The sequence below is a fragment of the Ambystoma mexicanum genome, chromosome 4p (assembly GCF_040938575.1).
Source record: "Ambystoma mexicanum isolate Mex_15411 chromosome 4p, UKY_AmexF1_1, whole genome shotgun sequence".
In the NCBI taxonomy this organism is placed as follows: domain Eukaryota; kingdom Metazoa; phylum Chordata; class Amphibia; order Caudata; family Ambystomatidae; genus Ambystoma; species Ambystoma mexicanum.
In genome coordinates, this window is record NC_090927.1 from 4,523,661 (window position 1) to 4,539,554 (window position 15,894).

The 15,894-nt window shown below is 44.0% G+C and overlaps 1 protein-coding gene across 1 annotated transcript in view; it reads left to right on the forward strand.

Moving 5' to 3' along the window:
• Nucleotides 1-340: 340 nt before the first annotated feature.
• LOC138453830 (vomeronasal type-2 receptor 26-like) overlaps nt 341-15,894 on the forward strand; it is a 341,447-nt gene continuing 325,893 nt past the window's right edge. The window contains exons 1-2 of the mRNA XM_069606996.1: nt 341-403; nt 1,254-1,999. Coding sequence (XP_069463097.1) covers nt 341-403; nt 1,254-1,999 — 809 coding nt within the window. The remainder of the gene's footprint in view (nt 404-1,253; nt 2,000-15,894) is intronic.

Genomic DNA, 15,894 nt, shown 5'->3' on the forward strand with positions numbered 1-15,894 from the left:
TCTTAGTAACTTACCTGTAACTGTATTTCTCCAGCATTGGTATCTTTCATAGATTCACATGTGCCCGCCCGCCTCCCCTGAGAGGCTGCTCCTATGCTCAGCATCCATCATACTGTAATCTCTACGGTTCAAAATCTGAAGATGGCTCCCTGGGGCGGAGCTTAAGTCCTGCCACCTCATTGGTTGGTGCCATAAAGGACCAAAGTGAGGTGGAGGGACTACACAATAGAATGGCTCATAGGCCATAATGGGCTATGTACATGCATTGCTAGGTAGCAATGTGTGTATATTAAAACATTTGTAATAATTATTTTTATCACCGAGGATTCCCAGTCTTACGATGGGGAATATTCACGCATCTGAATCTATGAAAGATACCAATGCTGGAGAAATACAGTTACAGGTAAGTAAGTAAGACTTAGATGCCGAAAATCCCTGGAGTCTTTACTTAGTAGTAATTGAAGCATTGTAGGTGAGTTTTTAATCAGCAACTTGTATTTATGTCCACATACCCAATTCCAATAAACCTTTTGTTCCCTACGCTGATCTACTTTATCCCCCTTAAATCCTTGCAATTCCATTTTTTTTGTAATTCAGGGTTGTAGGCCTGCTTATTAACGACCACCGGTCTTCTTCTGGGCTTTAACATTTGGTCGTAAGCTTTTCCTATTAGGGCATTAATATACGGGACTTTTTCCAGCATGACAAAAAGATTGCCAGAAGCAAACATACTATTCAAGACTGTGTTAAAAGACCTTATGTTGTAGTTATTCCAGGATAAATGGTTACCCCTTTCGTTTAATTCCAATTCCGCTAAGTATAAAAAAGTCCATGTAATCATTGTAAATGTATAGGTTAGTAAACAATAAACATAACAAAAATAAAACATACACTAAACAACTTAAAATTCTGTTAAAATATCATATGCAATACAAACTTAGTAACATTTTCTTCAAGTAGTTTTGCAACGTATGGCACGTTTGAAATTGGACGAAGTTTAGATGGGCCAGCCAGGTTCAAAGTAGACTTATGCCACAAAGGGGCGACAACTGTGAGCTTTAGCCCCCTCCCCCCAGAACTGTGCCTTTGGGTAAAAGCAGGTTCCAAGCATCTGATTTGATGGTGCTGTATCACTTTGTATTATGATTGTCACTTTACATGTTGTGATAATGCATGGACCTCACAATGAATACCAACAGTAAAACATGATTATTGCCCTAGCTCTTTATAATACCCTCTTCTTTTGCCCACAGATCAGTGCTGGGTCACAAGATGACCTGCTCAGTGATAAAGCTCAGTTCCCTTCCGTGTACCGCACTGTGACGAGGGAGGCCTACCTCCAGGTGGCCATCGGCAGGCTACTGAAGCACTTTGGATGGACCTGGGTTGGGATCATTGCCTTTCAGGAAGGAAACAGTGAAAACATAATTCGGAGCCTAAAAGATGAGATTGGGAGAAGTGGAGGGTGCATCGAGTTCCTCCTCACGATGCCCTCGTGGACATATATCTTTACAAAGATCTTGATTTTACAGGATGCTGTAAGGAAGAGCACGGCCAATGTGATTGTTATTTATGGCAGCGCCGAAGACCATGTTCTCCTCAGTAGAATATTACACCCAGATGGAATCTTGATCCCGGGGAAGGTGTGGATCCTCACAGGAGAACTTGATCTGACGGAATTGTACGAGTTCCCCACATTTCCTCTCCAGGGCAGCCTGGCTTTTGTGAACCACAAAGCACACATTCCAGGATTCAGGGAATTCTTGTCAGTGCTGAACCTGGAAACGTATCCAGATGACCCCTTTCTGCCAGCCCTTTGGGAAGATATTTTTGATTGTAACGTGATAACAATGTATCAGCTGGAGGACTGTTCTGGGCACGAGACTCTGAATGATGTTATTTATTTTCAATCCAATCTTAGAGGGCCCTCCAGCGGGTACAACCTTTACAACGCAGTCTACGCCCTGGCACACGCTTTACACGATGCCTTTACATCAACGTATGGAAAAACTGCCCCAGCCGGAGAAGTGCATTATCAAGACATGAAGCCCTCAGAGGTATGAACTAAGAGCACAAAGGGCACATATGCAGGCGGTGTAGCGTGGGAGGGTGGGTAAAGAGAAGAGAAAACCAGAGAGAGGAGAGGAGTTAATGTGGGGTAGGAGAAGGGACACATGATACCACATCTGCATTCCAGCAGCCTCTGACATGTGTTAGTAAGAGTACACAATATATAAAGAGCGGGAGACTGGGTATTCGACATCTGGCATCCTGAGGAGGATTAATATTCTGGAAAGGCTTGCTTGAAGAGTATACTTAGACTAGCGGGTAGGTTTCAGTAAGCACACATGTGTGGCAGTAAACAAACCAGTTGGAAGGTGCTGAAACAATCAATAAAACAGCAATGCGCATATAATGATCACTAAGAGAGAGAAAGACCTTTTAAGATTAAAAAACAACCATAAGAGTAAACCCCAGAATATGTATCTTCAGATTATGGAAAAAGACAAACATTTGAGCAGCAGGGAAGTACTAGACCTATTAATACATGGAGGGCCTTCCACAAAGAGTTTTACACCCCATGTATATTTGCTTTAAGCTCACTTCCCTGTTTGATCGTAGGGAAGGGCCAGGGTGATCCTGTTCATCCTCATCTGTTGAAGACTGTGGACCAGATGCCAGTAAAAAAATGCCATGCCACAGTAAGAAAACATGCCTCGAGTGGCTGCAATCTCATTGGCTTTACTCTTGATGCCAGTAAAAAAAGATCCTGCTGCAGCAATAAAATACAGCCACATTGGCTGCTGCACAAATGATCCCCCACCAAAATCAGAGGCCCCCACCCGGCACACACTCTAGCCCAGACATACGTACAGCATGCCCTTGCACACCCATTCATTCAAGCTCTCCTTCACTCTCACACATTTACAACATGCAAAACTCACCAACAAGCGAGGAAAGCCACAGGGAGAACAAGCAGCCTCAGTACCTGGATGCTACCACACCAAAGACTATTTCCAAACTTTGCTGGAAAGGGAGAGGCGCTTATCGGGTTGTTAAAGCATCTCACCTGTGTAATCTAGCAGCTGGGAAAAAGACAGGCACCAATTGGTGCATATGATTACCTGAGCGCTGCAGCCAATGGAAGGGGGAGACAGATCCAGCAGGACCACAGTATGAAAGGACTCAGAAGGAAAGGCAGAGTGTGGGTTTCAGGGGTAAGGTGAGGAGGTGGTATGAACGTGGACAAAGCAGTATGAAGGTGGACCAAGCAACCAGGCAGAGGACGGTTAGAGGAAAAGAGTACTGGAGAGTTTGTGGCAGAATTGGAGAAGAGTGTAGGTGAGGTATTTGTGAGAGAGGGTGGTACCAGGGACAGTGTAAAAGGTGAGGGAGAGAGCACGAGAGATAGATATAGAGTGGAAGATAAGAGTAGGGTAGTCAGGGTATTAGCAAGAGGAATGTTACGGTATATTGGACAGCCACTCTCAACTCAGGGATATCCCCCACCTCAAGAAATGTGTTGCACAATAAAGCGCTTTGCAGATTCAACTTTAGTGAGGCCTCCACCCCATCTCGTACCCCCCGGCAAATACCCTCTTTACCACCAATGAGCTAGGAACCGGGCCGGTGTATAGTAAGAATATTTATGTAGGCGTTATCAAGAATAAAAGAACAGTCACAAAAACATCAGCCACTAACACAGTGGCACTACACAATACCACAATTTCAAATGACTTGCACAAATTAACTGACAGACATTTCTAATGGGCCTTCAGTTCCTAGAATATGCAGGTAAACATTTGAAGTTTGCAGTCACAATTTACATCAGATTTCTTGCAATTGAATCCACAAAAGATGTAACACACACAGTGATTTCTTAATTAGTCACAATACTCTTTTCCCGCAGCAAACCCCACCTCCAGGCATCAAATAGATATGACCCCTTTGGTGTGAAGGCAAGGTACAGGGAGATGGGAATACATTGAGAAAAATAGTTTTGGGCTTTTTACTAGAAAGACAATGGAAAAGGAACTCAAATGGGAACATTATTTTGTAACACATAAGAAAATGAGATGCAGAGCTTTGTGATTCTGGTTTGAAAATAAATGGGAACAATGGGAAATTTCGTTTTGCAACACTCATACAATTGAGAGGCAATGTTTTGGGGATTCTGGTTTGAAATGAACAGGACAATTCGCTTTACACCCTCTACATTCACTTTAAAGGCAGCATTTTAGGGTTACTACTATTGGGATTCAGGATCCCGCCCCCTTCTGTACAGAATTCAGGGTTTTCAGAAGAACTGACACCCAAATCTTTATGGTGAACTCTAACACACTGGGCATGAATTTTGTTAGTTTCAAACTGTAACAACATTCATCCTGTTATTTTTCTATTTTGGGATTCATTGTTTTAACTTTAATTAAATGTGCTAAGGGTCTACGCAGTTTCACCCCCTCCCCTCACAATTTAATGTAAAGGATTAAAGCAGGCAGTTTCCAGCACAATTCAATTTAACGGATAGGGTGGTTTTATATGGAGAATTCATTTGAGTTATATTTAATAAAATGTGCAAAGGGCCTACACAGTTTCACCTCTCCTACCCACTAATGGAAAGGGATTAAGGCAGGGAGCTCCCCACACAATTGATAGCTTTGGGATATCCACTTACATGGGAGATCTCTGCTCTTAGCTCAGGAGGCCAGCCAGATTTTTTGGATTATCTTTTGGTTGGCAGCTCACACAAGGCCTCTCTCACAGCAAGGTCCCTCCAGATAGGCCTCTCTCAGATAGGGCTCCCAGGTTTCCAGGAAAGGTTTACCCTGATGGTCTTGGTAGCTCTCCTTGCCTCTCTGCTAGTTGTTCCTCGGTAGAGTCCAGAATCAGATCAGATGCCAGGAGCAGACATCAGAATCCAGGACCCATCCCTCTCAGACTGAAAACTGATATTATATAGGGCTGATGATGTTTACACATTATAATAATTCGCATGATATGGATTGGCGAGCTCTCTCTCTTCCCTTTCCACCAATATGTCCACTGCATGCTGATAGGACCAGGAGTTGGGAGATGTGTATGATGTAGGCTGAGGGAAAGGAAAGATTCCTCATCCCAAAATGACAGGTGGGTTTACCTTTTCATTGTGCTGAAAAATCTCACAACATGGCAGCTACCCTAATTTTTCAGATAACTGCATGAACCTATAAACGGAGGATAGCACAGGGGTAACGCGCTGGTCTTGGAAGCAAGAACACGCAGAGCAACAGAGGTTTGAATCCCGGATCCACGCTTAGAAACCGAACTCAGGTACGGTATTAGGCACACTATAAAAAACCAATTAAATAAATGTATTTGAGTTCTATATTTTTTTGCAGAATCAGGAGATCCTAATTTTATTTTGGCATGCACTCCTGGGGTCAAGCTATTCTTTTTTTACGATTTGCTCCTGAGTCGAATTAACTAAAAATGGGCCATTTCCCAATTCAAACATTAATTTTGCGATCTATCACTTCACCAAGTTTCCAGCCCCTCAGGGTTTATAGTCAATAAGTTGAATGCAATAATTTCGAATGCCTTAATGTCGGATACAAAATGTCTGTGTTTTTTTTTTTAATGGGGGGGTCCCCCTAGCCCCCTGTTTTTTGTTTATTAACCCTTTTTTAACTAACTAGACCCAAAAAAACCTATAAAATAAAATACATAAATTTGAAATAAAAATTTCGACATTTTTATTTTCGACATTAATGCATTCGAAATTATGCATTCGAAATTATGACTGCACACTGCCCCTCAGATCTTATGAGAAGGCAAGAATCATATTTTCCCCATAACTCAACTTGTACACATTCCACAGAATTCATATGTGCAGGGTCCTGACTGGCTTTTTATCCCCTTTAATATGAATCCAGGCTGAGCTCTCTGAGACACACAATTCTGTTTTTTATTAAAGAAAGGGTGGTCCAATGTTAAACATATGGCAGTGCATCAAATGTGGAGTAGCTCAATTTCTACCCCCCACCTTTTTTTAGGTTTATTTTCTCAATCACCACCTGACCAGGCCATCTGCTTGGCTCATGTTTATTCTACTCTCCCCTCCTTGGCTTCAAAAGACCCTGTTCACAGCTAATGGACAGTTAATGAGGAGGTTTGAACTTAAGGATAATTTCTGCTGGCCATGTTATCTGTATCATGCAGATCTCTTTCCATCATTACTTTGTATTTGTTAACTGAACTCCAGGTCTGTGATTTCAATCCGGCACACACCCAAGTCAAAGCCCAGCATGTAGTGCACAACTGAAACCCTTATTTATTTTTGTCTATAAGTTCAACATTCTGAACGATAAACCACTCATATCACGCCCTTCTCCTGCAACCCCCACCTCCATCACACTGAACCAGGAATCAGGCTAGTTTGCAAAGGTAAATATTTATTTATGTATTGAAAATTTAATCACAGTATATTTTAATAGGTACACAACAATCACCAATGGGGTGACAGAACACTGAAGAATATCTTTAATACACTAGGAATAAGTAAGGAGCAAAACAGATGCAGCACAGAAAATAATACTTTTGTGTTGGTTCAGATCAGATAGCACTATGGTTAGAGGTTCCACCTGCACCACCCCTGAACCCCCAATAGGCAATGCAAAGAGATGGGAGGAGAGAGCAGGTATTCAGGAATAGCACAAATCAAACAGATTATCAGTCCCACTTCCCCCTTCAAACACAAGAGAAAAACGGAATTAACTTTTCAGCTGTCAGTATGGCTTTAAAATTGTCTTTTAGAATTAACTGGGCAAAACACCAAATATGGTCAAAAATACTTAAATTGTTATAATTTCCTATGGGAGCCGCTTTGAACAGTTGCACACCATCACAAGCAATGATTTAGTCCAAAGAAAACATTTGAAATCTTAAAGTCCAAGTTGGAAGCAGTTTAAAGTTATTTTACACGTGTAAACCTTTCAGATTTTTAAAATCGCGGCAAATTTTCCTTGGGTTATATGGATAGCTATGGATGTTAGGTACAAGTAGGATTTGAAATTTCGTTTCCATCATAAAAACTGAGGGAGTTATAGAGGTTTTAGTATAGGTTGTTTTTGCGAGATAGGCGCGAGAATGGAGAATGGAAAACAGAAATGCACTTTTGGGTTTGCTTACACTAAAGGATGACTATGAAAAAGCGAATACCACATAGGGATCTTACAGTTACGTGACCAGTGTAACCCGCCTACTGAGGAAACTCGACTTCTTCAGATGAGAAAAGAGTCAGCTCAAAGATGGTTCTAACAATACTGGTTCTGAATGAAAGATAGGATGGGTTTGAAATAGGGATAAGGCAATGCAAAGATACTCCTAACAATACTGGTTTTGAATGAAAGATAGGATGGGTTTCAGATAGGGATAAGACAATGCAACTATGCTATGGGCCACAGTTCTTCCTATTAATACTCACAGGATAAGTTTTTAAATTGGACCGTCAGTTCTGGTCATGGATTGGGTCTGGTCTAGGAAAGACAACATATCAGGCATGGTACTGGATCAGCTAGGCCGGTCGCCGGATTTGCGCAGGGTCTGCCCTCCTAGTCTGTGGGTATTGGAATCAGCTGGATGGTGAGTTCCTCAGGCAAGCCTAGTGGTGGCAAGCCAGAGGATTTCAGGATACTGGTTCAAAAGGCCTTCTCACACCACACAGCGCTTTACTGGGTGGAGAGAATATATTTGAGGATTTGGGCCTTGCTGGAAATCAATGGTTCTCTATTGCTGGAAAGAGTCTTGGCATCTGGATCTGGAAGAATTTTAAAGCTGGATGTAGAATGCTGGATCAGAGTGCTTTGCCGGAATCAGGAAAGTGAGTGGATCTGTGAGTCTCTATCTGTGGTCAGCTGTCTCTATTTATGCTATAAAATGACATCACAAAGGGGGTGTATGGGCCGGCTTAGCTAAGCTTGCCCCTGTGAGCTGGGATTGGACCCAACTTCATCACCGCCTTGCAATTTGAGTGATTGGATCAAGGCGGGATGATGTCACATTTTATGGTTTGCTTTACAATCCTCAGAAACCTCTCTTTAGCCACTGGACTCAAAATCGGCTTTGATACTAAATGTACATTTCCACATTGGTCACCTTTATACAAATCACACACAAAGATGCCATATTTTATGTAGCAGCTATTCCTCAAAACCCCGCAGCGGTGGGATCTTGTCTCAACTTTCTACAGAATTTTGTCCTTTTACGCTATGAACACATTTTCCAAATTGTATGCAAATTTCCACAACTGTGTGTGTTTAACATAGGGATGTGCGTGTGCATTTTCACAATTCTAACATGAATACATTTTGCATAAAACCACATTTCGAATGGATTGTGTCCTCCAACGTATTCCTCATATTAGATGTATTCCTTCCAGCTTTAGCTGCTTTGCAAAACATTTCTCGGCAGAGGCTGCCGTGCGTCGATGTCGTCGAGTCAATGGTCCCTCGAAGGCCTCCATCGAAGGTGATGTCATCGGGTATACAAGTAGCATGCGTGGCGCCCATTGGCCTCAGTTCCGTTTTTCTGCAGTACGTGTTGCTTCAGAGACTTGGCGCGCCTTGAGTAGTTCTGTGATGCAGTAAATACTGAAGAGATATTCAATATGTTCTCGTCATCGACCCCGGCTATGACCCCACGATCGGGATTCAAAAAGTGTAAATCCTGCGGTTCGAAAATGTCCATCACGGACCCACACAGGGAATGCCTGTGGTGTCTCGGGGAGGACCACGACATGGGAGCCTGCACGAAGTGTCAGGCAATGCGATGACAGGGAAGGCCTTGTGAGAGAGGAAGGGAAAACTGCAGGTAGGTCGTAAACCCAACCAGAAAGCCTCTAGCATTGAGTCGAGGTCCCGTGAGGAGAAATCGCCTCTACGCGAAATGCATCAGTCTAGGCCCAGAAGCGATTCTCATCACTCTTCATCTTTGACGAAAAAGTCCAAAAAAAGACACCACCGGTCCCCTTCCACCTCATCCTCGGACCAATCCCCAAAAAGGATGAAATGCCCCACAAAACATTCTTCCTCCGAATAGAGTGGGAAGCATTCAGGGTAAAGATGATGGAGGTATTTGAAAAAGCAAAGCCTCGGTCTGTGCCTTCTTTGGAAGCCGGCTGGGAGCGTTATCGTTCAGACACTCGCGCGCCCTCAAGCCCAGGTGATCGAAGGAGGAAGGATCGGGAACCTTCCAGGACGCCGAGCGAGAAAGACCGCTCGAGTCGAGTCGACCGTTCGAGGTCACCAACGCCATCTGAAACCCCACGCACCTCAAAGGGCAAGTCTTTGAAGAATGCCTCGGCACCCTCATAGCCAGCTCCATAGATGACCACTATTTTATCGGTGCCATCGACGCCATCGGCACCTTTGTCGACATCGACCCCGAAGCCCTCGGCGCCAAAGATTCCAAAGGCTCCATTTCAGCCAACTCAGTCAGAAGCTGTAAAAATAACAGCAAAAGAGAAGGCCACAAAACCTGTAATGCCTTCAGGTTCCACTGATGCACCTCTCCCACCTCTCCCAGAAAAGGTTTTCAAACCACTTCCAAGGAAAGAATTTTTAAAATCCTTGACTTCAATATTTGAAGAACCGGCCGCGGAGTCTGCTGCAGAGTCTTTTAGTCTGCAAGAGAGGAGGATCTATTGTTTGTTGCTGCTGCCGACTTCAAATTGTTTTTTGGGCTAGTCCACTTTCTATCGCTACTACCTACCAGCCTAAAACCCCCCGAACACTGCGGAGCGGGCGCAGAGTCTGCTGCAGAGTCTTTTAGTCTGCAAGAGAGGAGGATCTATTGTTTGTTGCTGCTGCCGACTTCAAATTGTTTTTTGGGCTAGTCCACTTTCTATCGCTACTACCTACCAGCCAAAAACCCCCAGAACACTGCAGAGCCGCCGCGGAGTCTGCTGCAGAGTATTTTAGTCTGTGGGCTCTGCGGGCTTCGCGGCACCGCCCGCAGGGCATCGACGCGTATCCCATCTGACAACACTTATACAATCTCGGGTGGCCGTGGACCCTACCCAACCTATACACTGAATTTGAACTGTCAGCAACCAGCATCCTGTCTACAACCTTCTTTCCCGCCCTTCCCTGCTCCCCCCCACAGCGAGACACCAGCAACCCCCACTTTGATCCTGCACGCCAGCATTCCTGGCAAACAGAGGAGACCACAGCGTGTAAAGCCGCTTCACCGCCACCAGCCGCGCTGCTGCGGCGTGGTCCGTACAATGGACACAGACAGATTTTACCCAGCAGCTCTGCAACCCACAGAGGCCCCCCACTGACACTACCCCAGGCACCAACACTTTCCACTACCACCGACCAGCTGTCGTGGGCTGATTCGCGACAGTGTTGCCCTCGGAACAGAACACGCCAGCGACTCTGCATACTAACAATCCTGTCGCGTTAGTGGCGCATGAGAGTGGGACTAAAAAACAGCAGCGTTCCCCCACCCCTGACTTCTCACAGTTCGCAGCAATCAACTCACCTCCTGCACTTCTATCCCTGACGAGAAGTTGAAGCACCTGGAGCTGGCCACATCCACTACAACAAACTCAACGCGAAAGCACCGCGACAAGCTCCAGTGCTCCCCCGCCTGCCTGCAGCGTCTGGAAATCACTCTGAGGCAGAGCCTCCTCACTCCACCGTAACGACGCGAGCATTACCTCACTGTGCAGAGCCATAGCACACCCCAACTTACCGTGGCACCCTCCACCACTGCAAGCCCTATCTCCTGTCCACGGGATTAAGAGAACTTTATTTTTGCACTATCACCGCTACAACGGGATTAAGAGAACTTTATTTTTGCACTATCACCATTACAGAAAGCCCATCGCTCGCGCTCTCCTCCCTGGCGTGAGTCGGATACATCCAGAGCACTCACGAACGCGGACAAATCCACACAGACTCTAATCACACCCTGGGGCAGTCTCTTCGAACCTCTGTACTATAAGCTCTACAACACTCTCAGTAACATCACATCATTGGTGGGAAAACTAAAAATTCCAACCCTGGCCCCACCTTCATTACCTCAAAAGTCTACAAAGGCCAAAGAACCAATTTAAAATGTGCAACTTCATAGCCCACCGAGGGCCTCATTCAGACAACTGATCAAGAGATCGAAAGGGCAAACACTTTTGAACCCAGTACCCACCATCTGCACACCCAGATTGTCCACTATCAGCAAGGGACTAATGGGTTTGCTCCTTGGGCCCAACTCAAATTAACAAGAAAAATTACTCACACAAGAAGACTGTTCCCCTGGCTCACCTTCTCAAACCCCAAATAGAGCTACTGCTACATTCTCCACAGGTGACCTTGGAACCCGTAGCTCATAGAAATAGTAACGGACCGACCACCTTTGTTAAGAGACCTAAAGGGTTTGTCCCTTGGATCTTAACAGAGCTACTGCCACACCTTCTGCTCAGGAAACCGAAAGGGCCCGTCCCTTGGATCCTGCATGCTATAGATACAACATTGCACCTTCTATTTTGTTAGGAGACCGAAAGGGTTCGGCCCTTGGATCCTAACACAGACGCAATAACACCTGTACCAGAGTCGTCGTCACACTTCTATCGAGGAGACCGAAACGGCACGACCCTTGGATCCGGTATCATAGAAAAAACAACGCTCCTTTTATCCTGCCAGGAGACCAAAAGGACAACGAACAACAACCCTAATAAAGCTACCGTTATATTTCTACCCAGGAGACCGAAAGGGCACGACCCTTGGATCCTGTACCAAAGGAAACCTGCTACCACTGCAAAGAGACTGACAGGGTCCATTCCTTGGATTCCAACACAGACGCTTCAACAATCAAAGAAGTAATGTCTACAACCAGACCCCAAACAACAAACCGCTGTGCGCCCTAAAACAAGACTAAGAACAAAACTTAACACCGCTGCCATGTCCACTTTAGATTCCTTGCAATTAACTTTGGAACAATCACTCTTAAGAGCTCATGCCGCAAAAACCGACTCAAATTACCCACAACAGCACGCAGAACCGGATAACGATCATGTCACTACAACAGATGACCCCCTCACCATTCTCAGCACACCCCAGCTATCACCTCAAGCAAAGACCAACCGATCGAATCCAGAAACCAACCGACAATCCAACGATCAAGTAGATTTATCGAATCAGCTCAACATACAAGCACAAATACATAGTGCCTGTATCACGACTGAACACCACGAAACGCAACCTACTACTATCCATAACCTTGCCGAACCAACCAGCTTTCCAATGATGTCCAACCAACAGAAGCTAAATCACAAAGCTGCATTGAACTGGAAGAAATAACAGCACCAACACCTTGCAACCAACAATCTCCCTAGCATCAAAACAACTCTGTGACTCTGGAAAAGAGAAAACCGGAATCCAACAACAATGACACCTCGAATAACATCACTACGAACATCACTACGCAAACGAACCCTAACAGCAAGGCACCAATCTCACACCAATCTTTTCGCGCCTTGAAACACTTGTGTATAGGCGCGTTACAAATGCCATATCATATCATATCACAAACGAATCACAACATCAGGAGGAGCCACCACAGCCCCTATTCCCGCTTCTGTATTACAAGATGAAACAACCAAAACAACTGTCAAGCCTTCTGCTGCCACACAAGATGAAGCATCTGCTCCAACAATTGATCCACCCAAACACAAGATTGCAAAAGATACTATCAATTCACCAACAAAGGAGCTATACATTCATACATCCAAGCCCCAGTCTGCCACCCAAGAAGAACTATGCGCGACTAGGAAAGATCCCAACAACTATGAAGCTGTTAAAGACATTTCCAAACCTCAATCAGATGAATCCAGACTTAACACCACCCTCCAAAAACCATCAAGCAGTACAACTCAACAAACAAAGAAAGAAAAAGCAAGATTAGCCAAACTCACGTGGCTACATACTCATAACTCAATTAAACTCGCTCAACCCTTAGAAACTGCTGCTAACAAAACCACAACCAAGGCAAGAAGACTTTCGATGGACATCACAGAAATCGAATCAATCATGTTAAGCTTAGACAAACTAAAAGAAATATTTGGTAATATAACAGGAAACCACCAACCGCATTTAACTTCGACCCCATGCATGACACAGGGAAACAGCCAAAGACTCATCAAAAGAGAAACCGAAACAAACTCATCAGGAAACCAAAATATCCCAACCCATTTCCACTATGACACAGATGAATTCTACTACATGCCTGATCTCACGACCAAGAACCAACAGCCTACTCCTCAATTGAGCGAAACAGAAACCAAAAACACTAATACTACATCAGAAAACAATGACCACGAGGAATGCACCAATCCCAGGATCCCGACTACCATGCTGAACTTACAAAATATGCTTATTGCAGTGCTGTCTCAATCGATGATCCCCTTTTTGAAATTACACAAATCCATGAACGATAACATCAAAGATCAAGAAACTCTCCTAGTACTTATACACTCCAAACAGATCCACATAGAGAACTTAATAACTACAATTGAATCCCGTTTGAACTTAGAAGCAGAACAATCTAATCGCTGGCAACAGCGACTATCAGAATAGCAAGAAGCGATCGCCAAGAAAAAAACAAATTAAACACAGAAGTACTAGCCTTGCTCAAAGCACATCATCAACATCAAGCAGCGCCTCAAATGAACACAACGACTGATCAAGCGACACCAGCTCCTCCTGTCAACAATACATCCCAACAACCAACTTGTGGAGTCCCGATCATTGATGAGTGTCCTCCACAACGAAGGACCGGATCTAACGCAACCTCACAAACAGAGATCCAAGAACCTAATCATTCAACTAAGAACACCACAGAGCAATACCAGATTTTCTCTAAGGAGAAACTACCACACGCTATGAAACTAGCACAATCAATAAACAATAAAGAACGACAAACAGGCTAAAGAGCGTTCCTGAGAAGAGTGAAAATGATGGATCAAACTCACTTAATATCAAAAGATAAGACACGTGGCCCCTCCACACTGGACAACAACAACCCTAAAACCCAGCAGCACCCTGTAGCATCATGGACTACAGCAGAGCCACTATCTGAACAATCCACTCATGATGAAGACCTCCTTAACCTTTCAACTCACGGAGATCAGATAACAAATGACACATCACCTTCTAGACAACCTTTAATGCACTCAAGCACCATAATAATAGACGAGTACACTACCGTCCACGAACCACAAATACCGGACATGTACAAAGACATTTCTGAAGACTCTCTACAAGAAATCTCAGATACATCTTTCAAAACCGACACAATGGACTCAACAATAGCAGAATCATACGAACAAATTTCAGATGATTCTACCAGATCACGAGCATCATGGTACACCGACTGCACACTTCCATCATTCGTTAATCCATTGCAACAAAAACAAATCTAAGAAATTCATATCGAAAACGATACCAACAGAATCGAACCACTTAATCAATAGAACCAACTTTCATCGCCTCTTTGATGCGATACCGCAGCTACAAAAAATAACAACAAAAAACATTGATCTAATAACATTCAAAGATGACATGCACGTAGACAAGATCATCGCTGAACTTTCCGACCCAAACGATCAAGAACTGATTCTATCAAAGTGTGCCCAGCTCCTTAAACTTGGCTTCAGATGCTGGGCCTCTACATCAACAAGAAAATACCAACCAAGGACACAGATGAGTAACCACAATCATGATCACACAGGAAATGTCATAACTCGGATTCACGTTCAGCAATCAGAAGAATGGACCAGAACAGAACGACCAATCAAAAGAATTTACGACTTCGAAACTTCAAGTACAGAAACCGTATCTTCGAGAATTTCACTTAACTCCCAATCATAACAATCATTGAAACCAGAAGTCACATGGTCACTCTGCTCATGGAACACTAGAGGAAACTTACATCTGTTCACCCATCCCTCAACTGATCTAAAAAACTACCAAATCATATGCCTGCAAGAGACTTGGATCAGTGAAACGCCAGCGTGTGATGGCTTTCTTACTTTTCTCAACCCTGCAATAGTCAAAAAACAAGGAAGACCAGCATCAGGCCTTCTCACCCTAATCAAAATAAGCCCTCAATGGACAGTATTGACCATCGAAAACATCAATCCTTGGACTCAACTAACAACAATAAGGACGATGGAGAATCACCAGACTCAAAAAAACAACGAAACAACAATTGCAATATTAAATCTTTACTGGAACCCCACTGCAATAACAACTGACGCATTCATTGATGGAGTATTTATAACAATCGACAAACTTGCTGGAATTCATTACCAACTAGGAATAATACTCTGTGGGGCTCTCAACATTAACTTACTCACACAGAATGGCACTCCTCAAACCCAAGCTCAACTATCACCAAAAGCAACCAGATGGATGGACGAAATTCTTACTCGTGATCTCATCCTCTTAAACCATGCAAGGAACAACTCCACTTTGTACATGCCAACATGGTCCAGAGGATCCTCAACTGCAATCATTGATTACATATTCCTATCACAAACTCTTCACGAATCGGTCAAGTCAGCCCAAATGATAGCCTCTGACAAAAGTGATCACAATCAACTAACAATGCATTCACACTTCACTACTAAACAAGATCCAACCTTAACATCATGTGCAGTAGAACTCGACGGAACATCATCAAGACTCTGCATTCCACAAGCGGCGATAGCTCGCCTACCTACGAAAATCCTTGCTTCTAACCTCACAGACGCTGAAAAATTGAATTACGATTGGATTCTGCTACCATTTCGACAAACAGTCAAAAACCGACCACAAAAAACCCACCTCCACATATAAAACCAGGAAATAGCCGACA